This window comes from Dromaius novaehollandiae, chromosome 1 (genome assembly GCF_036370855.1).
Source record: "Dromaius novaehollandiae isolate bDroNov1 chromosome 1, bDroNov1.hap1, whole genome shotgun sequence".
Taxonomy (NCBI): domain Eukaryota; kingdom Metazoa; phylum Chordata; class Aves; order Casuariiformes; family Dromaiidae; genus Dromaius; species Dromaius novaehollandiae.
In genome coordinates this window covers 191,581,153-191,607,336 of record NC_088098.1, presented here as the reverse complement: position 1 = coordinate 191,607,336, position 26,184 = coordinate 191,581,153, and the positions used below count along the sequence as shown (strand labels likewise).

General features: G+C 39.7%; 1 protein-coding gene and 1 pseudogene across 1 annotated transcript in view; both read right to left on the bottom strand.

Moving 5' to 3' along the window:
* Positions 1 to 26,184, bottom strand: part of TRPC4 (transient receptor potential cation channel subfamily C member 4) — a 144,151-nt gene that overhangs the window by 67,127 nt on the left and 50,840 nt on the right. The window contains exons 2-3 of the mRNA XM_026108354.2: positions 19,171 to 19,575; positions 4,371 to 4,889 (exon numbers count right to left, since the gene is read on the bottom strand). Of these exons, the coding sequence (XP_025964139.1) occupies positions 4,371 to 4,889; positions 19,171 to 19,548 (897 nt within the window). The 5' untranslated portion in view covers positions 19,549 to 19,575. The remainder of the gene's footprint in view (positions 1 to 4,370; positions 4,890 to 19,170; positions 19,576 to 26,184) is intronic.
* LOC135327222 (uncharacterized) lies at positions 10,658 to 11,441 on the bottom strand (annotated as a pseudogene).

Here is a 26,184-nt window from a genome sequence, read left to right as displayed (position 1 = left end):
AGCATTAGTGGTGCAAAACAAATACCAAAAAAAAAAAAAAAAAGTTCCTTGGGTGCTCTAACCCATATGCTCTGCTAAAATAAAGTTGCGGATGAGCACATGATAAATGCACACTGACACATACTCTGGTTCTGTCAGCCAACTCAGAACAGGTATTCTCCATAGTCTTGCCAGACCTCATTCTGCAATGTAGACTTGAAACTGCAAATGTCTCTCAACCTTGTTATTTCTTAATGAAAGAAGAGAGCTGAGTTTCATCAGTAAGGCTGCTCCCTTAGCAATACATGGCAGGTTCCCTCTGACACGACTCCATGAACTGAGAAGTGATACTGCTGAGAGGCCTTTTGACAGCATATGAGTGAGATGATCACAGCCTGGTGCCAGATGTGAAAAGAATGGAAATGCAGAAGACAAGCACCTTTTACTGTGGGGAACCACAAATACAATTTGCATAAACTTTTTATTTCGGGGGAAGAGGGTCCATTTCAGAGGCAATCTGCTCACCAAGAACAATGCAGGCAGCTCTGAGAATGGGTATGCTCCCTTGATTTTCATAGATGATAATACTGGTGGTACCAGTGGCTTGCAGACTACCACCGTGAATGCCACTGAGCAGCTTGCTTTTGAAGGGTCTTTCCTTGTTCAGGACACGGTACTTCTAAGTCTGTATTTGATCAAATACTATGCCATTTTGCAAGCTCCTTGGCATTATTCTTCCTTGCATTTGTCAAGCTTCCCTTCTTTACACTACCAAAATTCTTCGTCATCCCCTTGTCTGCTTTTCCCACAAGTACCCTCAATCTGCCTTTCCTTCCAAACCTTGTGTCTTTGAGATTAAACTCAGTTATATTATCCAAAGTCTACTTCAGTCTTTTACAAGATTTAGTTCTAGTATGTGTTCCATACTCACTTGCTTAGTAATGCCAAGAGGAATTACTGCTAATAATTTTGGGAGTTATTTTCAAATTGAAAAAAAAAAATCTTTAACTCCTGAGTAATTAATTGTGTAAGTAACCTAAGAAACTACATGTTCCTATTATACTTATCCTTACTCTTCATTATATTGTTACTTTGAGTTGTGGCTTCATTACTGCAGTTGTATCACTTTACTCACAGAGTTCTCATCTCAGCCCTAATATAGCATTACAACATCCTTTGGTAATAATGTGACTGAAGGTTGGGATGTTAGGGATGGCTGGTAAGTTAAGAAGGAAAGTGAATGCATTCTCATCTGTTTGGTTCTTTTTCTTCTGCTTTGTGGGACAGCAGGCAAGTTAAGAGAAACAAGGAAAATTTTCAGAACTGATAGTATGAAAAAAATGAAATCTGTGTTTGTTTCTGTCAGAATAGAAAAGTATGTGGTGGAGAACTGACTCCTGGTGCTTGAGACACACTGGACAGAAGAAGCAGGTTTAATACCCAAACCCAGTATTTTTAAGCAGGTTAAATTCAACAGAATATATTAATAGGCTAGTTAAAATCTAGCCCACATTTTTTTTTTTTGCTCTCTTTTTTTTTTTTTAGAGAAAATTTATGTGTTACTTCTGCTGCTTGCCATGAAGCTTACCTTAGATGGTCATAGAGTAAGGGTATATGGAATGTGAGAGCATCTAGTTCATTAAACTATCAGGTTAAGGAATACTCAGCATAAAATAAATAACAAGTAACGAGGGAAGTGATAAACACACAGACACACAAACATTAACGAGCCAGTGATAAGGGAGACAATAACAAAGACCAGAACTCTTCAGGCGCTGACCGATGGGCCACTAAGGGACTGCTCAGGCACAGCCTTGAAGAGGGTCAACCTCAACTGTGTAACTGATGAGGAGGGGGAAAACCACATGATTATCATGAGTACTATGGGATATGTCAGTGGGCTGTGCAAAATTTATTAAGCTGGAGAAAGTGTGTGTGGGGGGGTCATGGTGGATCAGGCAGGAAAAACTGTGTCAAAATGGAGAGGAGGGGAACCAAGGTGGGGTCACATGCGAGCAGGCTGCCAGGCAGCACGCCGGTCTGACTGCGCCCTGCGCTGATCAACACAGTTTATCCTGTCTTCCTATTAAACCCTTTTCTTAACTAATTTTCTGTGTTATCTCACTCTCTATCCCATGTGTGAGTTCTGTAAGGTCTGAGTGCCAGGAACTGGAGAAGGGGCCATGGGTCACAGAGCCTCCAGGTCTAGATGGCAGCAACTGGGTGTGCTGGGGTGTGTGTGCATGTGTAAGAGGTCAAACTGCCAGCAACTGGCTGTGTTTGTACTACCCCAGGGAATGCAATCCTGTGCGTGTGTGTGTGTGTGTGTGTGTGTGTATGTGTAATTCACTTGCAAATGTCAAGCTGGACTAGCCGGTGAGGAGGAGGAGACCCGCATGTGGGAAGACTCTAGGCCTGAGCCAGGGGTGGATGAGGGAGGCTGGGGTTTGGACACGGACAGGAGGCAGGCTGAGAGCCCGTGCAGGTATCTGAGAGATCTGGGGCTGTGGGGGTGCTTGTGCGATGCATGTGCGAGGGCACGCATGCATTTTGCTGTCACCTGATGCAAGTTTCTTGGTCTTCTGAGCTGGACCTACCTGAATACTATTGTAATGATCAGAAATAAATTGGCTGTTCGCTGGAGGTGACTACTGTTTAAGCCAGCATCCAGTAGGCAAATATATTCAGGAACAGAACAAAGGAATCTAATAAAACTTCATTTTACTTCATGGAAACTGAAAAGGGGAGAGGTAGTGGGAAATATTTATAGAAATGAAAAATATATGTAAAATGTAAAAGATCCACTGATCTGGAATTGCTGCACTGAGAATCAGGATTGCTTTAATGTTTGCTATTACAAAGACTCAATAAAGTGTAATCATCTGTATTACTGCAATTTAATTAGGCCTGGGAATCAGATGGCACTATAAATACCATTTCTCCTTACAGATGACTCTCACTGTCTGTGTTGCAAATTAAGAAACTCAAGCTTGGTATCCTGCTTTTCAAAAAATCATGAGAAGTCAGAACTTAATTTCAATGCATGAATATTTTGGAAAACAGAAATTTTCTGAAGAACTCTCCGAAAAAGCAATCATTTGTTAAATGATTGCAGGACTATACATTATAATGCAGGATTTGTGTTTCAAGGTACATAAATAGTAGCTGTTAAGAAGAGTCTGGAACTCCTTCATCTGAAAGTAATTTACAAAAGCACAGAATACATTGCTTAAAATATACTATTCAATACAAAATAATGTAATATATTTCCTCAAGAAAAAAAGCACCTTATGAAATCAGTGACCAGTTCTGATATTTTTCAAGTAGGCTATTAGCAGGTCCTTACCTTAATGATAACTTCTTAGCATTACTGAACTGTATTTCAAATGTACAATACAATTGTTACTCATTTAGTTATTTTTTCTGGCAAACCCTTCTCACATACTTAAGATATTAATATATTAATTATTATTTTTTTGCAGAATAGAGACCTAATAGTGCTAGATAAACTAAAAAACAGAAGCCTCTTAAGCATTTGCTATGTTTTAAAATGAGCAAATAACACTTATTTAATTGTTAAAGGTGTGGGGGTTTTTTGCCCATACACTTCTACATTTCAGCTGATTATGGATGTACAGATCCCAGATGAGATGGTAAAGCACATTCTGATATAATTTCTATCAGGGATGACATGCAGAGGTTTTGGAAATCTCATGAGAACTGTTTTCCTAACACATTTTTCTGTCTAGATTCCTTCACTTCTGCATGCACGTAAGAACTTTAATATTTTCAAAAGATATACAGACATCCTCTGATTCTTTTTGAATATCTCTACCAGTTTAGCAAACTCAACAGACAAGTATCTCCATTTGGAATCTTTATGCAAAATCAACTTGAATGACAAAATTTTGAGAAGTCACACATTGCTATTATTCTTATGTTTCAGTATCTCTTTATAATAATAGCTACTTTCTGAAGAAATAGCTCTATAGAGGTAGCTATACTTTTTTATAGGTGTGTAAACATCTAGCCTCCTTTTCCTGTCAGACACAATTACATATAAAACTGTCTTGAAGTGTGCTTTGTATATTTCTGATCCTATTATTGAAAAGGAGCTCAGTGCAGAACTACTGGAGACAGTGTCTGTTCAGGTGCAAAAGAAAAAAAAAGTCTCTTTGGATCTGTGCTATAATAGAACATTTCAAATTCTGATATTTTTAAACCATAACAGCTTCTCAAATTTGTCTAATTAAAAGTATATAAAAAAGAAGAGACCCTGTAGAACAAAAAAGATAAGCAGCAATTTGTCTCAGTTAAAAGGATGTCTTTCAGGCTATTATCTATCACATTACTACTACTAAATATGCTTAAATATTCTCCAACACACTCACCTCTTTCTGACGGTACTTAATTGCCAGTTTCAATCTTGCAAGATCGTTACCACTTTGTTCTTCTATCAAGCTATTATCATCTCTGTAATTAAGAATAATTTCCAATTCCCTGGAACTCCGTGTCTGATCCAGAAGATCTTTTGCAAATTGCTTGCATTGCCGTGACAGTTCCTCATACTCCGACTTAAATTCATTTTCTACTTTACTCAGTTCCTGCAGCTCCCAGCTCAGCTGAAAAGCGGTGAGGAAAGGATCCTCGCTGGACAAAGCAATCAAGGACGGGCTTGCCAGAGCCTTGTAGATATTGAGCCTGGATCGAGAATGGCGAAGGCTGTCCACATCTGAACTTGAGACACATTCAACGCAGTTGCAGCGGACCTCATGTGGCCGGGGCACAGAGACCCCTTTCTGCACAAGGAGCTTGATGATTTCATAGTTGTTTGTGTGGGCAGCCAGAATAATGGGTGTGATATCTGGTGTAAATTCTGAGAACTGCTTGTCCAGAAGTATTGGTGGCACCTGTAAGACAAGGTAGAAATGCTTACAGGCCTCTTAATTGAACAACAGCTACAGAAAATTAATCTACAAGTCTACCACTTATTACCCTTACAGATAGATCTTTGCTTCTGGCCAGAGCTGATGGAAACACTTTAAAAATAACAGTTTGATTAGTTAATATAGCCTCTTTCCAATTAATAAATTGTTGTAAACAGAGTGAGATTTTTCATAAAACCTGTTTGTATGTAAACAGCCCATGGGCAACAATTTGTTAGAGCAAAGGATTAGCTACGCAAAGAATAGTCAGACACAAATGTTCATATTGGGTCCCTTGAATTGCCAGCTGTAAGCAAGACGGAATTGTTTTCTGTTCTCTGAGAGGTTAATCCAAGTTTTAAAAAGAAGAGAGAACCATGGAGAAATAATCGTGATTCTCTCAAGGAAACAGTGAACGGAGACAGACAAGCTACGGTTGTAAAATAAAATGGCAAAGTAAATGAGAAAGAAAAGATACATGTTCTTAAGGAGATGATCTGGAACATGATTGCATAGAGAAATAAAGTTACCCACTGCAAGGAGCCTACAATCTTAAGGCTCAGTTGTTCATTCACATGTGCACTCATACAAACTCACTTTTTAAGAAAATGGGAGAGTTAGTAGCACAGAGCTCCAAGAGAGGAAAAAGTTGAAGACAATTTTTAAATCCTTTTCTGGTGTGTATTTCTGTATTTTCAGTCTTCTGGTGTGTTTCTGTATTTTATAACAGAGGACTGTAAGTTCTTTCATTTAAAGCTCGTTTCCGTATTTTACAATATCAGAGTCTAAAGTCTTTCCCAGATCAAGATAGCTCATTAGACTAGGACAATGAAGCCATATGAGTGTAAATAGCCAATGTCATTGGCTAATCAGCAAAGTGGTACTGGCAGCACCACTTACAATCACCTTTGAGTCATAGCTTGATAACCTGCAAATTCAGTCTACATCAGCTAGAAAAAGACATCAGTATTTACCCAAGCTAGTGAGTCTGATATATCTCTAGATATACAGTGAAATAATTTATCTCCTCAGTCATCATATACTCATTTGATTGTTCAATCTGTAACAGTTTTCCTTCCTTGTCATCCTATTATATGACCTAAAGCATTTCTCTTTTATTTCTCAGTTTTAGCTTAACTTCAGGACTTGTTTGCTTTTTCAGTCTATTCACTACTGTGTCAAGTAGTTGAGGCAGTAACCCAACAAACACAGCACCTCTGAATTCCATTTCTAGCTTTTTAAATCTGAAAGTCATTATTTTCAACACAATATGCAGAGTTCGCAAAAAACACTTGCTAGCATTACCAGCTGATGCTGAAAATGAAGCGATTTCTTTGTGCATCTCTGCTCACTACCAAGATTCACACATCAGATCATTATCTAGCAGTTCTGTAGTAGAGATTGGTGTAATGACAGGACAGGACTGCTTGGTCTTTACAGACTTTCAGTGCAGTTGGAAAAAGATGTGGTATTTTTATCAGTAAATTCAGCACAACAATTTAAAAAGCACATAGAGAGCAGCTCTTCACGGTACAATCATTCTGATTTTGCAACCCTTTTTGGCTGCACAGTGTGACTTTTTTGTCATGCTACAAGAAACCAGCTAGATGTTTGAGCGATGGTCCTTGAAGAGGAGGAAAGAGAAAGCATTTGGCTAAAACGTTGTCTGAAGTGTAGGGAAATACATGACCACTGGAGGGGCAAAAAGACATATGAAAGAAGTCTTATGGCAACAGAATGGCCTCCTTGCCAGGTGGAGAAAACACAAATAGCAAAGAAGAAAAGTTAATAAGAAACAAGTAAAGGATGTGAGAAGAACAGTGTTAGAATGAGTTGGAATGATGTTTAGAGTCTTGGAGGGAAAGAAGTGGAGGAAAAAATGAAATGCACAGAATAAGGTATAAACTCAGGGGACAAGAAAAACAGAATGAAATTAAGCCGAAAAGAAATGGTAGTTTGTGGATCTAAAAATGGGTATTTTTTCTCCCTCTAATGGAGACACTTTGTGTATTTTGTACATTTTTTAGCTCTTCTACATGTAAAACCACTCATGTTCCTTCAATGGGACTGCTTCCATGTATAAGAGCTGCTATGTGTGTGGGCTGTAAAACAGGGGCCTAGAGCAGTAATTAGCTGAGTGAGAGAATAACTTTGGGAGATGGCACTTATTCGTGCAAAATGTGGTGGAAAGTCAAGACTGCAGAAACAGCCTTCAGGTGTGTAATCACACCTCTCTAGGGAAAAAGTTCTCTGACCAGCTGTAGCACATTGCTGACCTGGAACAGCTATACCAGATTCTGGGAAGGTATGTGGAGTCAACAGGCAACAATTTCTTTCTTCCTTCGCACGCACACAAGCGTGCACACTTCGCTGTGCAGCAATGGTGAAGGCTGGCACAGAGTCTATTTTAGCGTAGGGATGTCTCAGCTAGCCCACCCCCCCTCACAGCCACGTTCAGACGGAGCTACCGGACATTATTAGCCTTCTTCACCATCCTACATATAGACTAATGAGGGATGTTTACAAACAATGGTTTTTACCTAAGCCGCTGCTGAGCAAGTTGTCTTTTGATTTCCTCTTTCTTATTCCGAAATACAAATGAAAAGTAATGCCTTCATGTAGTATGTGCAGGCATACAGAGAAATGTGGATTTAAAGTTACTCAGGAAGTAAAGAACTCAGCTGAAAATACACTGAAGGTACAGTTGGGAAACATTCAGAGAGGGGAACAAGCAGAAGGGCTGTGCACTATGCCTGGTGTTGGGACAATAAACACAACCTTGGCACGTGCCTTCTCAGAAAACTCTCTGGCTATGTCTACGCTGCTCCACTGGGCTTCTTGTAATGCTGGAAGCTTTCAGAGCATCTGTGAGTCATCTGTCACCTCCAGGCTGAATAGTGTGGAGTGCCCCGGGAAATCCCAAGTGTCTAGATTACTTCATTATTCCTGTCCAATATGGACTGGGGCGTAAAATCCATGTCTGCTTTCTAACCTATATGTGACGTCAGTGGGAAAAATGAGACCCACTTCCAACCCTCGAGTCTCACTGGTTATTTTAGATTTATCTTCTCTTTTATTTACATATTATGTAGAAAAGAGAGCGTGCACCCATACACACATGCAGATACATGTCTGCACTTTTCCTGCTGTCTAAACTGCAACTATAGCCAATGCTTCTCAGGCAACGCTGGGAAGAGATGAAAACGCTTGCAGAGGCCAGTACTTTTTGGTAATTAAGCCAACAAATGTCTGAACAAGGGTTTACTGGGAGGAATACTGTTGCGATTTGACAGCATTTGCCGCAACTAGTGAGACTCCCTCTTGGCCCTGAAGTGAGAGTGCCAGAGAGTAGAGAGCCAGAAGGGTAGAAAACTCAACGATGCAAACAAATAACTCCAAATTCACCAACTGCTCAGGGTACTCATGTTTCGCTTGGCATGTTATTATTTTTGTTCTTTCTGACTGTAATAAAGTAATATTTGTTTCCAGCCCTGCCAGAACCTAAGGCTATCTTTAAACATCATTAGCTTCAATCTTTTCTGAAATGTTAGTGGAGACACAGCTTCGAACAACATAGCATTAAAATGACTGACTTGTATATGGGGTCCATTAACTCAAAAGCTGTTTGGATTTCTCACAGCTTCTCAAAATCTTTCATCCTGAAGTAACTCAGCTATAATGCTGATGCACACATTTTGGAATTCATACCATCAGAATTTACCCAAATATAGAAGTGTGTATTGGCTCATTTCAGCCTTAACTTACAGAAACATTTAAACTTAAATGGCAAGCCCTAAGACTGTGACTTTTATTACATCATGACTTTAACCCCTGATCCTCCACCTCCTATTTTAAGATTTTCCACTCATTTTACCTGAAGATATACAGCATGCTGAAGCAATAAGGTCAAATTATTCCCTCAGCTAGAGCATAATGAAGTACTTAACTTCCGAAGTTCTGCCTGCTCTCATAGCACTCAGAACATTTCAGTATTTAACTGTTGACCCAAAGTACTTGCTCTGGAGTCATCAGACTTGCAATGAATTTTACTTTATAACTACTGAAAAACAATTCCCTTTAAAGAAGCCAAAACAAATAACCAGCACTCATTGAATTAGCTACACATTCCAAATCCTTGATAGAACAGTCACAGAAAATATACGAATCTTCTTTAAATCCTGGGAGAAAGAAAGCCAGTAGGTCTTACAGTCACTGACTGTAACTGTGACTCCCGAAGGCTTAGCAGGAGTTTGAATGCATGATACACTTTGGAGTTACTATGTCAAGTGTAAGGCTGCTTAAACTTAGAAAGGTCAAATGATTTTTTTCCTTCTCACACTTTATTGAAGTTTTCCTACCTCAGCATTATCTACAGGGCTAAGCAAAGCAGTCCAGGCACTGCATTTTTGTATGCATGACTGTATGAGCATAAGTAGGCAAAAAACAAAAAAAGAAATACAAAAAAAGAAAGGACACCTCAAAGTCCGTACATTTCAGTGCTCAAGGACAGATATTTTGTTGCATTCCTTTCCCCTGTGCTTACTGTAATGGGAATGAGTCAGCCTGACGTAGACGCCTAACAGTTTTTTAGATACCAAGTGAAACAGCCTCTTAAATATGTGTTTATGTTCCCTGCATAGTCCGTGGAAAGGGAAGTCCCTTTGCTTCCACAGAAGGAGAAATCTGCTCTAAATTAATGTCAGTAAGGGCTGAGACATTTTCTTTCCCTAGTAATATAACATCAAGGTAGAGAGACCCATTGCTGAAGATCTGTTAGATATTCAGGAAATAGAAAAAAGATGACAGTTTGGAAAAGAAGGAACTAAAACCCCAGGTACATCCATGTCTCTATCTAAATTCTCACACAGCCCTCATTATTGCTATATCTTAACAGGAACACCGAAAACTGCAGTGTCTGTTTACCTGGTTTTTATGTGTGAGAGTTCAGATCTAGGTAAAGCAACCAATTTCCCTGTTAGCTTGGTTCCTACTTAGCTTGCCTAATTGTTGTCTTTGTTTATATATTTACAATTAATTGGGGGGGAGGGGGAGGTGCCCTTTTTTTTTTTTTTTTTGGTAAAGGAGATCAAGTCTTGCAATAAATGACCAAGCCATGTCAATCATGTTGTCAAAAAAGGAGGGAAAAAAACCCCACAAAGCAAATAGAAACAGGATATATGACACACAATAAGATGGAGAAATATGTCTTGTCTCATGCATTACCACATTATATTAGGAAATTAATATCATAAAGGTGTGCCATCAAGCTCATCAGTTGCTTCAGCATTATTGTTCTATAGCTGCCATTATCAGCCAAGCACCTTGAAAATGCTGAACTCCATAAATTTCAGCAGAGTACACAACATACAAGTTATCCCTATGCAGACACAGTTTTCTGGTTCTGTTTTTCGCTTTTCTGGGTCCCTTATTTGGTCTCATATTATTATAATATCAGCTAAAATACTCCTTGATTAAAATGATGGGAGTAGTTCTACCTGGCAGGATTCAAAATATCCCCCTGCCCCAATATATCTCACATGCACGAAATCACTGATAAACTCCCAGACTATAACTTGAATTCAGTGGCCAAATAACTGAAAGGGTCTGCACACAGTGCATCCTGAAAGCCATGCTGAACCTATCCTCACAAATCTGTACAAACAGCAGACAGAAGTCACAGTCACAGAGTGGTGGAGGTTGGAAGGGACCTCTGGAGATCATCTCGTCCAACTCCCCTGCTCAAGCAGCGTCACCTACAGCATGTTGCACAGTATCACATCCAGACGAGTTTTGAATATCTCCAGAGAAGGAGACTCCACAACCTCTCTGGGCAACCTGTTCCAGTGCTCACTCACCCTCACAGGAAAGAAGTCTTTCCTCATATTCACATGGAACTTCCTGTGCTTCAGGTTGTGCCTGTTGCCCCTTGTCCTGTCGCAGGGCACCACTGAAAAGAGTCTGGCCCCATCCTCTAGACACCTTCCCTTAAGATATTTGTATACATTGATAAGATCCCCTCTCAATCTTCTCTTCTCCAGGCTAAACAGGCCCAGCTCTCTCAGCCTTTCCTCATGGAGTAGATGCTCCAGTCCCCTAATCATCTTTGTAGCCCTACACTGGACTCTCTCCAGTAGTTCCACATCTCTTGTATTGGGGAGCCCAGAACTGGACACAGTACTCCAGGTGTGGCCTCACCAGGGCTGAGTAGAGTGGGAGGATCATCTCCCTCGAGCTGCTGGCGACTCACTTCCTAATGCACCCCAGGATACCATTGGCCGCCTTGACCACAAGGGCACATTGCTGGCTCATGGTTAACTTGCCCACCAAGACTCCCAGGTCCTTCTCAGCAGGGCTGCTTTCCAGCAGGTCAGTCCCCTGCGGAACAGTCATGAGGTTCCTCTCTGCCCACCTCTCCAGACTGTCAAGGTCCCTCTGAATGGCAGCACTGCCCCCTGGTGTATCAGCCACTCCTCCCAGTTTTGTATCATCAGCAAACTTGCTGAGGGTGCACTCTGTCCCTTCATCCGGGTCATCCATGAATACATTGAACAATACTGGACCAACTAGACTCTGGACCACTGATCACAACCCTCTGAGCTCTGCCTTTCAGCCACTTCTCAAGCCACCTCACTGTCCACTCATCTAACCCACATTTCCTGAGCTTACCTCTGAGGATGTTATGGGAGACAGTGTTGAAAGCTTTCCTGAAGTCAAGGTAGACAACAGCCACTGTTCTCCCCTCATCTCACCAGCCAGTCATTCCATCATAGAATGCTATCAGACTGCTTACGCATGATTCCCCCTTGGTGAATCCATGCTGACTGCTCCTCATCACCTTCTTTTCCTCCACATGCCTAGAGATGACATACAGGATGAGCTGCTCCATCACCTTTCCAAGGATGGAGGTGAGGCTGACTGGCTTGTAGTTTCCTGGGTCGTCCTTCTTGCCCTTTCTGAAGACTGGACTGACATGGGCTTTCTTCCAGTCCTCAGGCACCTCTCTTGTTCTCCATGATCTTTCAAAGATGATGGACAGTGGCCTAGCAATAACATCCACCAGCCCCCTCAGCACTCATGCGGGCATCCCATTGGGGCCCACGGATCTGTGGGTGTCAAGTTTGCCTAAATGATCCCTAACATCATCCTCCAGCACCAAGGGAGTCTTCCTTTCTCCAGACTTTCTCTCGTCTCCAAGGTCTGCAATTCCTGAAGGCTGGCCTTAGCAGTAAAGACTGAAGCAAAGAAGGCATTCAGTAACTCTGCCTTCTCTGTATCCTTCGTCACCAGGGCTCCTGCCCCATTCAGCAGCGGGCCCACATTTCCCCTGGTCTTCCTTTTGTTACTGATGTATTTGAAGAAGCCCTTCTTGTTGTCTTTGACATCCCTTGCCAGATTTAATTCCAAATGGGCCTTGGCCTTCCTCGTCCCATCCCTGCGTACTATGATGATGTTCCTACATTCCTCCCAAGTGGCCTGTCCCTTTTTCTGTGACATTCTGTACACTTCCTTCCTCTGTTTGAGTTTTGCCAGGAGCTCCTTGCTCATCCATGCAGGTCTCCTGCCCCCTTCGCTTGGTGTATTACTCATAGGGATGCACCAACCTTGAGCCTGGAGGAAGTGATGCTTGAATATTAACCAGCTCTCTTGCAACCCCCTTCCTTCTAGGGCCCTAACCCCTGGGATTCCTCCAAGTAGGTCCCTGAGGAGGCCAAAGTGTGCTGTCCTGAAGTCCAGGGCTGTGATCCTACTTATTGCCCTGCTTCCTCCTTGCAGGATCTTGAACTCCACCATCTCATGGTCACTGCAGCCAAGGCTGCCCCCCACCTTTACATCTCCAGTCAGTCCTTCTTTCTCCAGCTCTTTTAATGCCAAGGTGTGGTACCTCCCTGGGTCAGGATACTGCCATCACACACACCTGGGCCAGGAACTCCACAGTTCTCTGGATTTTCTCTTTCACACATAGCTAAAATATCCATGGCACCACCTGACGTGCATTGTGCATGTCACATTCAGCAGCATTAGGATGTATTTGGCTGGGTTAGCTGAATGGATTCACACCTAGTATGTATCTAGTATCAGAGGTACCATCTTCTTCTTATATCCCTCTTTTCATCTAACCCTCATCTGCAAGATGTTGTCTTCCTCATAACATAAAAGCACACAATCACAACTTCCTACCCTTAGCCCCTTTCACCAAACCACCTCTAGTTCTCTCTCAGCCCTTTTCCCTCAAGATAAAGACTAAAACATAGCCTCCTTTTCTCCTCTTCTCAGGAATATTCCAGTCATAAAGCCTACCATGACCAGGGAGGCTGCTGAAGATGTTGAAGGGTTACTTCTCTGTCTATCTGGAGAGAAAACAGCAACTATACCCACTCTCTTTTATCCCATCTCTAGTGCTCATATTCCACGTGCCCTTCACCAGGGAATACACTGCATGTCTTCCAGTCTCTCAGAAATACCTTTCTGCACTTTTTGTTTTGGCAGTTAGGGTTTTGTCTGTTTTCATAAATCCTTGCATTTTTTCCCAATATTTAGCAGATACATTTCAGTTAACACTTCTTGGGCCTTTGAGACAGTGCCAAGGAAAATCAAAGAAAATCAATGAAATAAAACTATATGCTCCATAGACCTGCATTTTTAGACCCCAACAATGTCTGAACTCTACACTGGAGCAGGGTCAGGCCTGATTTCCTAGTTTGACACTGACTGGCAAGGGCCATAACCTAGTCTGTGGGAGTTAGCAAGCAGGAGAAATGGAGATTCAGAATATGAGATACAGAAATCCAACCTGTATAACATTTCATAACACAGCAAGTAGAAGACATGGATTTTGCATTAAGTACTTTATGATGTGACCTTCCTGATTTTTCCAGGAGAGTGGCTACAGAAGGTGCAGAAGGTGCCTATGGCCTCTTTTCCACTTCCTACTCCCAGCCCTCTGCCAGCTACTTCTTTTTTTCTGCATATGGTGTGAGATCACAGCACACAAAAGGAAGCTGAAGATGAGGAGGAAAGAGGAGATCAGGCTAGCTGATCTCAAAGACCTTCTGTCTCTCCTTCAGAAAATGAAATACACATTTCACAACATTCTTGCAGCTGTAGAGTAATGGAAGCAATTTAGACAAAGGTTTCATAAGCCAGAAAGTATGCGCTGACTGCTACGCATTGACTGTTCACATAATGTTGACCAAAGAAGAGCTATGAAAAATTTATATAACATGCACCCTGCCAGACATCCTGGAAATGAAGTAGTGATGCTCAAGGGACTGATGCACAACAGGGGAAAAGATCTTCCTATTAAGAGAGAAACTTGTTTGGACAGCGCGCAGGAGACAGGGATAGAAGTCTCACCGCAGACACCAGCATGCATGGGGAAGATAGTGCAAGCATCATGTCTGATCTGTGTGTCCAGACCTTCCACAGACTGAACACCCTCGATATAGCAGATTTACCTCCCGCACTGCCTTGATGGCTATTAACTTTTCAATTCCAAACCAACTGGAACAGAGCCGCAGGAATCAGAGATTGCCAGCTTCCCTCTTCTTACAGCAGCCCTATCTCAGTGCCCGGCAGCATTTTCATGTTAATTGACTTCCACACCAAGGAAGACATGAGCTAGGGAGATATCACTATGATCACTTTCCTCCCTGTCCCAAAGTTCACCCTCTGCTAGCAATTTCCTTATGTTTGCAAAAGTAGTCAGTAATTAGCATGGTGTTTTTCAGACGTCTGCAGAAAGCTGTCCCCAGGGTGTCCACCCACAAAAATACCCACAGTGCAACAAGATCAACATCTAATAGTGTACAAGGAGGCATAAAAGCACTATCATGTGCTTTTGCTAGCCAGGCAATGCCTGTAAACACTGCAGTCATGTTCCCATGAGCTAAATCTAGACTGTCAGGCAATGCGGTGCTACACAGATTCAAGTTCAATAATTGTGAAATTTCAGCTTCATTTATGTGCTTTGTAGCATCTTTAGGAAACAGCGACCACTCTCCTTTGGTCTTCCTTGAATATATGTGCATATCTAGGCAAACATCCAGCTAGAGATCAACGCCTGGGTCCCTCAAGCAGAAGAATGTGTTGTGGCTTAAAGGTACTGTATTCCATTGAGTTACACTACCTAACTACCTTATTACATGTTTGTGGGTGCTGTGTGCAATTTAACAAGATAGAAAATTCTTCTGCAGACACTAAATTTTAAAGAAGAACAGCTTTTTTTCCTCTTAATTTGGCATTCAGCTATCCATCAGGATAAGCAATAAGTATCTTGGCAGATAATTTGAGACATATGGCTTTGAAAAACTGATAATTTAAAAGTACTTGGACAAGTTTCCCCAACTCATTCACCTTAAATCCTGTTATTCTCTTTTACATGTTCTCTAGCAGCTGATGCAACTAAAAAAGTGTAGAAAATATGCAAGTGACAAAATGACCTTTTCTTGAATTATTTTAATGTATACCACAAAAGCCTCACTCACACAGTAACAGAAGGAGCTGAATACAGTTCAAAGCTGTTAAATATATATGCCTCATCTGTAGTCACCAGATGGCACCAGATATATCCATATTCTGATTATCAGTTTAAAACCACTGTAATACATGTGGTCTTTGAAATACACAGCACATCACATATGGATATTAGCTGAAACCTAGTATCTGAGCAGTCAGTAGACTAGAGAGTTTAAATACAACTTTAGCAAGATCTGAGTAAAATGTCCCAAAAATTTTTCTGAGGGGGAAAGTATTTAAGAGGAAGATTCAGGGGCACCTACTAATTGTAAAGGTATTGGTTGGAAAATATTTACAAAAATACAAAAATAATATATTATTTCAATTAAATGCATTGATTCCTGCTCCAAATTAACATCTTGTTTACACATTTTCCTTATGTTTTTAACTATTCAAATGTTTTTAAAGAATCAAATTTGGGGAAAAAAGAAACAATTTCAAAAGAATACATTTTAGTTCTCCTGAAGAACTGTAGCTTTCTGTTGATATAAGCTGAAGCTGTTTCAAGCTTTCTGACATTGCCAATGAGCTCTCGCCTTATGTTTGAAATTCCATGTTTAAAAAATGTTTTACAAATATAATCACATTATTTTATGAGGCTAAAGCTGAAATTAGCTATGCCTGATACCCAATGTATTATCTGCATGAATATGAAAAACAGTGATAGCTAGCTCATTTAACTGTAAATCATGAGTCATTAGTCTTTTCTTTATTTGAATGCTCATAACTTTCATCACTGATGAAAATATTTGGGAAACCAAACTGTCTCTTGAGCTTGGCAGTGTTTTGCAAATGCATTTTTCTTATTCTTTATTCATCTGTCTTCTCTGTGAATGGCTTTTCATCAAGGTCAAAAAACAGAAAAAGGGTGAAGTCTTGACCTCACTAAAATCAATGGCAAAACTCCCACTAACTTCAAGGGGCCAGGATTTTACCACACATGACCAACTTTACACAAAGAAGATGGAAAACCAAACAGACAAAGCTATCGTTATTAAAAGCACAGAGTCTGAACATGAATCATCTAAACAATATGCCAAATATTTACAAATAACCAAAGTAATGTAAGAAAATCAAGCTGTAGTTTGAAATGGAGAGTTTCAGATGGAACTTCAGTCCAAATACTAAAGATGTAAATTTTAGTATCTAATTTTAAGCATCCATATTTTATATCTTTAGACTATTGTAATGAATTTTCAGCCAGCATGCTACTTTTGATTTTGTTAAATATATACAGTTGTATCTGCTTCACTGCAGCAAAATGCTTACTGCAGAAATGTAATTCACATGTACATTCTCTTCAGAATGACCTGTTCCTAAAAATGAACAAAACCCATAGAAAATTAATGGGTATTTGTGTCCCCAGTGCAAACAATGGCACGTGAGTGCAAATAGCAGTTTGTTTAAAGGTCACTTTGCAAGCACTGTCTTGCATGCAACTATTTGCTTTTGCAATGGGCAGGCCTAGCCCAAATGGAGATGTCTCTCTGTTCAAACGATCCACGATTATTCTGTATGCTTTACACTAATGGGCAGAGCCTCAGCAAGTACAGCTCTGAAATGAGAACATTACTTAGCTTTAGTAAATAGCAATTTAGTAATTAGCAATTTAGTAATTAGTAGCTGTGGCACCTATCAAAAAGTAGTCCTGAAGGTCTAACAAACAGTCTGAAATTTAGGCACCTTATACAAGGTAAATTGCTAGGCTCCCTCTATAGCTGGTCTAGAAAGTGGTTCATGGTCTCCTCTTAAAAGAACTAAATAAGAAAGGCAGCATGAATTGTTCTCAGGGGATCTCCATTTTTCTCCATTGACTGTAAGGGGAGCCTAGACAACCAGAATAGAGGAAACACATAACTTCGGATGGCTACCGTTAAATAAGATAAACTCTACTCTATGATAACAGCTTCCGTTATAGAGGATAGAGAATGGAGACAGATGGTTTAAGTGACTTGGCACAGGGCCTCTCACTGAGCCTTCTGGATCCTAGTGCATTGCATGCTGAAATGTCCTTCCTCCCATGCATTGTATTCCTGTCTGTACTATAGGTTCAGAAATAATGAAATGAGCAAAAATAAAGTGAATCTAGTTTTATTCCTCTTCCTGTGACATGAGTCTGTTGTCCTATAAAGGAGCTCTGCTTTTAGTCTCTAGATGAGATGGCAGGCATGTATATTTGCAAAAGACAGGCTATTTCTTTCTTTCCATAGCAAAAAAGTGTAGTATTCATATTATTTTATCACCAAAAATTATACTCTTTAGCTATCACCTGCAATTCTATCCATAGCAAGTACATGATACTGTAATTAAAGTATATTGTATGCATTATGTATGAAAGGGCTCTAATCATTTCAACATACTATTCATTGAAATGCATTAATACAGTACCTATAATATATGAAATGAGATAGATGAAAATAGAATACAACCTTATAACTATTTATAGGTCTTTTCATTCTGGAGGATTCCTAAGACTATCGGAATTTATGGGCTGTGTTATCCCATCTCGCTAGTTTCTGAAAATGAGAAGGATGTGCAAGAGGCTAGCTACCTCCTAGAGACATCTCAGAGCAGTCCAAGGGGAAGCAGAGTAGCTATCACATTTATTATGAATGAGAGACTTTGTATATAGTGATTTTTCCTTTTAGAGAAGACAAGAAAGAGAAGGGAGTTTTTATCTGTACATGATCGGATGAAAGACTATTGCAGACAGGGCTGAAGTTCTGAGCAATTGGCCATGTCTCATAGTGTCTCTTGCAGAGTAGAGAAATGCTAACCTCCACATGGAGGGGCTGAAATATTCACTGACTTTAATGGAAGTTTCACAATTAATTCAAATGGACCCATATTTTGCCAGTGCTAGTCTCTTCAGACTAAGTTGCATTTCTGAATGAATGAACATTTCCCACTAATATTGGCAGGAGTTATATAACCAGTGAAATGACAGAATGCCTGGACAGGCGAGAAATAAGATATTTCCTGGCAAGACCATCATACTGGCTGGAAGTTAACACTTCTCAACTGTTCACTTCTTTTCCTTCCTCTTTAGCTGAGATGTGGTGAGTGACTGCATGGACACTATTATTTGTCTAATTCAGTGCAAAGTAAAACAAGTTTATCTAAATTTGTTTTATTTGTCTGTAAAAGGAATAAGGAGAGCTTATGTGGCAGTCTCAGCTCAGCCTATGCTGTATTCTGGTGGCAATCAGTGGGTCATTATTTTTTTTTAAACCCTCAAAAATCTCATAAGCAAAAGCCTAACTGTATTATCAACTTCCAGATTTTCCTGAGTGAGTTTATTATGAATGCAAAGCTCTGACTTGCTTACTGTACAGTCTTCCAAAAAGAGGTTTTGTGGGTAATCAGTTAAGTGTGAGCCTGATTCTGGCCTTACAGAGAAGGCAGTTAACACCTCACTCCACTGCACATGGATGACCTCATCATTCAGGCTGAGGAGCAAGAGGGATGCAGGTCAGTTTTATCCTTCTGTGTTGGAAGATAGCTCTCAGGCGACTTAACCATATTAAACCAGTAAGCCTTATGGACCCATACAGATTTGACTGAACGGCAGAGATGTTTAAACACAAATGACTATGATACATACAGCATCAAAAACATTGATTTTTCTGACTTTAAATGCATGTGTTTGAGGATGAGGATTAGTTTTGTTTTTCTTTTGCTTACTCTCTTTGCACAGTTCTTCTCTTTTCATTAGAGCAGACTACAAACCTAGAGGAAATCCTGCACTTACCTGTTTCTCCCCACTGGGCTTCTTGTGGTTTAACAGCAGCTCTACGGCACCAACTACCTCCTTCCTTATGGCATGCAACAGGGCATCTCCCACATATACATTAAAGCTTAGGAGCAGTTCAATGAGCTCAAGGTTCTCATTTTCAATAGCAATCAGGAGTGCAGTTCTTCCCAGTGGATCAATGCAGTTAATATTGATCTTGAAATAAATTTCTGCTTCTTCCAGAGCTTTCTTCACACTGGCATAATCTCCTTTCTCCACGGCATTCAGATAGGCTTTCTCTGAATGGGACAGTTCCGATTCTGCTCGTACAATACGAAGAGGGATGCGATCTCTGTAGGGAGCATTGACACTTCTTTTGTAGTAAAACTGGGCCATATTTTATGCCATTCTAATACTTTATCTCTGCAATATGAAAAGAAATATTGAGTCAATAATGCATTTTTGGAGTACAGTACACCAAATTAATATCTGCAACATATAAGCATTTAAAACTCATTCTAAAACTGCTGTTGAAACATATACAAATGGTCTGTATCTGAAGAACTTGTGAGATCACCAGCAAAAAAAGGATAAGAAAATATAACCATGTTGCTGCAAATTACCAAAGCAAAGCATATCTGTCAGCAGACCTCTCATTGCATGTATTTCTCAAACCTGTGCCAAGCATGAGGTCATATGAAGTAACTTGCACTAAATATGTAGCTCCACTACACTTAATTTCTTCATTAAGTTCTGTTACCTCACATTTGCCACAGTCCAAGAGCATGCTCGTACACAGTTACTGCTGCTCGGTAGATGGCAGAACACTTCTACTTTCTAAGCTCGATTGTGGAGTGGTTATGTCACTTAGAGATTGCTTTAGTTTCCCACTAAAGGTGCCTAGTGCTATCTGAAATGCACTAGGTAACCCCTCTGGACTCCAGCAGGGCAGGGGACTTTCGCAAGAGCTATGCACACCTGGTCTCTCTGAGTGAATATCTCTCATATTCTAGACACTAGATGACACTCGATGCCTGTGTGTGAACAGCTGAATCTTGTTACTTGTTTCCTTTGCTTGGGCAGAAAGAACACGATAGAGTCGGAATAGTTATTAGAATAGTTATTAGACACAGGTCTCCCCATTCCTTCTGAAGTACCCTTTCACCAAAAATTAGTTTCTCCCAACTTCTGAGACAATCCCGGCTTGCACAGTTCAGCGGTGAACTTTCTTACTATGATTTTGATTCAGTCTCATATGCTATTAGAAAAGCACTCATACAAAATGCTTTTCCAGCCAGCACTTACTGACACATAAGTGTCAGTACAGTGTCTGTATTCTACAATTCTACAACGTCTGTAGAATTCAGAGCCTAAAAGGAAAAACAAAATCCATATAAGCTTAAAGTACTTGAAAATCCTGAGGACTGGTAGATAATGACCATGGTTTTGATTCTGAACTATTTAATTCTAAACTAGAATGAATACTGACACAATTCAACTAAAAAAACCCTCTGAAATCTTCCAGATGATAAAGGATTTCATGCCTTTTTTTTTATTCTGCATATTTTATGCAAGGACTTTGAAAAATAATTCTTTAATTCCTTCTAACAGGATGATTTTCTTCTGTCTATTTCTGCTACCGGGGGGGGGGGGGGGGGGGCGGTGGGCAGTGGGGAAGCAAAATGTGACTTAAATGGCCAGGTTACACAAAAAAATAAATTCTCCTGCAGTTCAATTAGAGGTAGTACAGCTTGTTAACCAAAGAACTGTAGTTTCTTGTCATTTTTTCAGCTGACAATGCAAGTTTGTGTAACACTGCCTTTTCCTCCATCATCTCTATACAAATATATATATTATATATATATATATTCTCTACTGAAATCCTAATTTGGAAAATATGATATTTATTTTTGTTATTGTGAGGTTGTGATTCATCAAAAATTTCATTCGACATCGTGCGAAACCTAGAATTCTGTTCAACTCTCCTTATGCAGTGCAGTGAGAGGTAAGTACCAAGGCTATTACTGAATTATTTTCTATGTTTTCCAGAGCAGATCAACAAGGCTTGAGGTACACAAATGACAGAAAAGGAGAAGCATTAGAAAGAATACCCCTCTGAGCTCATATACAACTGAGCGATTGCAATCCTTTGCAAACAAAATGTTTGCCAGTTTCCCCTCCAAGGTGGTATTGGTCTGCATTCTGGGTCACTAGAGCTTGCCCAATAGGTGGACTATGTTCTGTTATGCTCACTCTAAACAAAATAAGGTACATATCTACTGTACCATTATGTGTCCCTGAAGCAAAGATATCACATTCTCATTTTCAATGCACTATATTTTACCAGTTTGCATTTTACTCTCTTGCTTTTTGAAATTACAAGTTCAGTTAAAGAAGAAAAAAAGGAACGTGGATAATCAGAATGTATTCATTTCCATATTAACAATCCTAAACATAGATGTGATTATATGTAAGTATCTAGAAGAAAGGTAGGTTGCTACAACCCCATTGCAATCAGCAAGATTCAGGGCTCCATTCCATTCTCCACCTACAGGCATGTGGTCCCATCTGAGATGCTGAAGGGAATCCCGCCTGGCCTCCAGCTGCTACTTCAAAATGTCTTAGGTCTCTCGTAGGGTCTATTTCATATCTGCCAGTCCCACAGGGATATGTTTTGGACAACCCTGTGGCATGTCCAGCGCTTGTAAGAGGATAATTGAATGTTGTTCTGGTCAATTAAGTCAATGCAGCCTAGGTATCTATTCATACTACCCTAAAACAGATGCCGACATTTGGTCAGCTGAATAGCTCCCTAAATTCTACTGATTATTAACGTACAAACATCGTTCAGTTTCCTATTATCTACAAAGAGTTCCTCAAGACCCCTGGAGGAAATTGAGTGGCTGCAACTGGGAGATTATTGCTAAAAGCTCTGCTCTTGAGAGCACAGTAAAGAATGAATGGATAGATGCCTCCCAATTTCCTGGGAGTTAAACTAGTGTTTAATTTGGATCAGTGAAATTAGGCATAATGAAGATTCTTATGGTAGAAGAAAAGCACAGTGATTTACAGATGAGATCTATTATGACTATGTTTAGGTGATTTTTTTGTTTTGCTTTTTATGATAAGTCAGAGGAAGAGCTCTATTATTGCTTCATAGCAAACCCTAAGGAGAATGCTTGCTGGAATCTCTTGTGTTTACCTTTTTCATGATTCTTGAGTGGGGAAAATTAGATCTAAGCTTAGTTTGTCTGTCTCACACGAGATACATTGGACAGACATGTTCATCCTTCTAAACAGCTGTTCTCTGTTAGTCCTTCTCTCTTGCCCCTCCCACTTCCTCAAAATAATCAGCCTTAAATAAGATTTAATCTTAACTAAAAATATGTTTATATGCAACTAGAATGTAGAGATTGATTACTAATAACGATATACTCCTGGATGATGATACATATGTGAAAGATAATGGTTCACTGGATGTTTACAAAAGTATATAAACACTTATTTTGATTCTGTCTACAGGTAGATAGTGTTGCATTACACAGCATATACCATGCTATCGCATGTAAACATGTGTATGCCAGATTTATAACAGCATTACATGAAAGCTTCAGTAATAGGTAGAAGTAGTGAGCAGAGGTAAGGAATGCTTCTGTTTGCTTTGGAACTCCTCTGCAGGACCAAGAGTTTGAAGAAACAAGTAGTCTGATGCACTAGATCAGTAGGAGGGAGCTGAAAGCAAATTGACAACTTAAGGTGCAAAACTAATCAAAAGTGAAATTATAGTTTCCACAGAATCCATATATCTAATACAAATAAAAATATCTTGGAGAAGGGATAAAAGCAAAATAACTTGCCTTGAAAATAGGAATATAATCACCCATAAGAAGCCAATAAATGCCCAGTGTGACAGATTGTACCTGAGCCATCTGAATATTCAGATTCACGGGGCTCAACTTCAAATCCTGGAGGAATTTCTGTGGTCCTGTGTCTCTTTACAGAACTTGATGAGCGGAATAAGGGACTGGGAAACAAGTTTATGACAAAAATAGAAATATTGATCTTCATTGTTTTTGTAGCCTGCCATCCCCCTAATCCTGAGTATGCAGAGTTAAGACATGTATCACATCTAACAAGATTTATTCAGCATTTAGAGTTGAGGAAGAACAATATAGGTTCCTTTGATCAATTTGGAGAAATATCACAGTATCTTGTTTCTATGAAATCTAGATTTTTTTGAATGAATGGAAAAAAAAAGCTGTCAGAATTGACTTTATGAGAAATTTGGTGATTCCTCCTATCAAATTGATAGCATTTAAAATTAATACTACTTCAAAAATAATAGTATTTTAATCAGTATTTACTCTGCACTAATCAAGATACGTGTTCACATGTTATTTATTGTATCTCTCAGAAATGGTTGCTCCTATGGAAGATTCATCTCTATTTTAGGTGCACAATTCAGTTATTTAAACATCGACATCTGTTGTCATATTTTCATATTGTACAGGATATCTCATTCCATCTTCCCCTGTCTCTCCAAAAGGCACAGGGCTCCCAGAGGTCCTGCGTCACATCTGCCCGCCCTGTGCTGATGTCCTGGGCATCTCAAACAGTCCTAAACACCTAGACTCTGCTTAGGCAACTGAATCCTGCCCTCAGTGTTTACAGCTGAGGGTAAGGCATCTATTGAATGTGATTTTTCTGGCTTGTTTTAGACAGCTACACTAGGATGAGAAGAGTCATACTCTTCTATTAACATGGTTAAAACTAATTTAGCTTTAATTTCCCTTTCAAATGTTTCCTCAGCTTGATTCATGACTACTCTCATGTTATTACACGTTGTGACCTCTAAAACCTACCTTGCTGTGTTGATCAATCCTTTCTGCGTTGTTCATAGATTCCTAGTTATTCTTTATTTCCTTTTTGAGCTGATGATTAAGCCAGTTAGGTTTAGAATGCTTTTCTATACGTCATTTTAAAATCTTTTTTGGAAGCAAAAATTGCAACCACATTTTGAGCTTATATAAAAAGTCCAAGGCATCTTTGTATTGACCTTTATTTCAAACTAAATTTGGTTGAATATTTTAGATGAAAAGAAGCAAACTAATGTCAGAGGGCAAAACGAGTTTCAGAAAGCTTAGAGTTTTGTATACAGTGGTGATTATAAATAGTGAGGAAGCTCACAAATACAGCCACTTTTTCAGCATTTAAGTATTATTTCCAGCAGAAAGTTTTTGATTCATCAGAAAATTTTTAAATACCTGGAATAGGCAGTAGCTTAGGAATTAGAATAGTCCCTTGAAAAGAAAGAAAATCTTATTTAAATATTGTATGAGAAGGGCCTGGTAACTACTGAGCTATTGGCTTTTTTTTAGTGTCTCTCATTCTTTCAGAAATCCAGCATTAAAGGAAAAAAATGACTATGATATTGGAAGAAAACGTATTGACCAAGTTAGTCAGCTGTCATTGGCCTACAGCAGTTGTGCCTACCAAAACATACAAATACAGTATTTATATAGTGTTTCTTGCCTTCTGGAGCTGTCAGGGAAATACCACCATCATCTGAGTAGAAAAAATAAATAAATTAATTAAAAGATAGTACTTTGACTGTGAACTCAGTCTTATGAGAATAGATTTCTTTCACAACAGAAGCAGTTTCATTCACACCAGCTGCAGACCACTATTTCAAATGATATGGGACTGTATTTTTCACACATTGTTATTCAAGGGTTGTAGCAACATTTTGCCTTGTTTGTAAAGCTTTAACTGTTCCACTGTTTATCATTGCCTGTGGTTTAATATTCTTAAGAAAAGCTGATGTTATTCATTTTACTGATGATAAAATAAATCATTGGGAATTACTTTCTGTTGCTATATCATGTACAAATATACACACATATTATAACCAGAGTGAGTCAGAAGTTTCCTGATCAAAGCTAAAGCTCCCAAAAATGCAATCAACATTCCTTGGGTTTTACTCAACTTTTACTTTTGCCTTATATGCTGTCTCTAAGTATGTGATTGTATCCTCACTGTTTTTCCAAGGGAACCTTCACCTGCATTCCCATGCATGCTGTTGCCCACCCTCAAACACCACCATACTGGGATGCACCTGGAGGAAGCAGGGAATCAGTGACTGATGGACAGCACTAAGCACCTCTTTGACAAACCACTTCTGCTGAAGCCTGCAGTAACTGCGCTTACATGTCATAACCCTCTTCAAGAAATGGAAACACAGGCAGGGACAACACTTCTCCTTTGGCAGGCAATCAGCAACATTGCAATAAGGCAGCTGGATGGACACAGATGTGCTCCACAGTATCCGTATGTGCAGCTTTTGGAAACCTCACTGGTGCTACTCTTTGAAAGATACTCTATTTCCAGTACTGCTCACTGAATTAGACTTACTATGACATTATCATACTACAACTTCTTCTGTGATGTCAGCGAAGGTATGCCTCCGATTTTGTTCACAAGTTTGCTTTTCAGACTATTTGTGAGGAAAAGGTAAAACTTCGTAAGAAGTATCCATGGAGGTGCCCTACTCTGGAAACCAGCACATTTGTGATGAGTGAATAACACTATGATTTCTCTGTGATGTTCTCAAATTATTTTATATGTACTTTTTAAGGCAAAGTTTCTGACATTTGTTATATTCATGAAAGTATGAAGTTTTCTTTCTAAAATAGATCTGTGACAGACCAGCTTTAATCTGACACAGGATCCTATCTGATACACAGTAAAAATGATCTTCAAAGGGAATTTTTGAAAGCAAGATTTCTCTTATAAATCCCAGTTCAAGGGAAGCATGGAGTTCCCTCACTTCCAGGCACCAGGACATACTGTTGGATTTGAACAAAAACAGAAGAAATGCAGATAACCTTTGATTTCTGAACCCAGCATCATACTGGTCTAGACTAGTAAATTAAACATGCCTGCAGCTTCCGTAGCACTGAGGTGAATTGCACAGGCCCTGTCCATACTGGTAAAACTCTTTCAGTCCCAAAATAGGATAGCCGAATGAAAAAT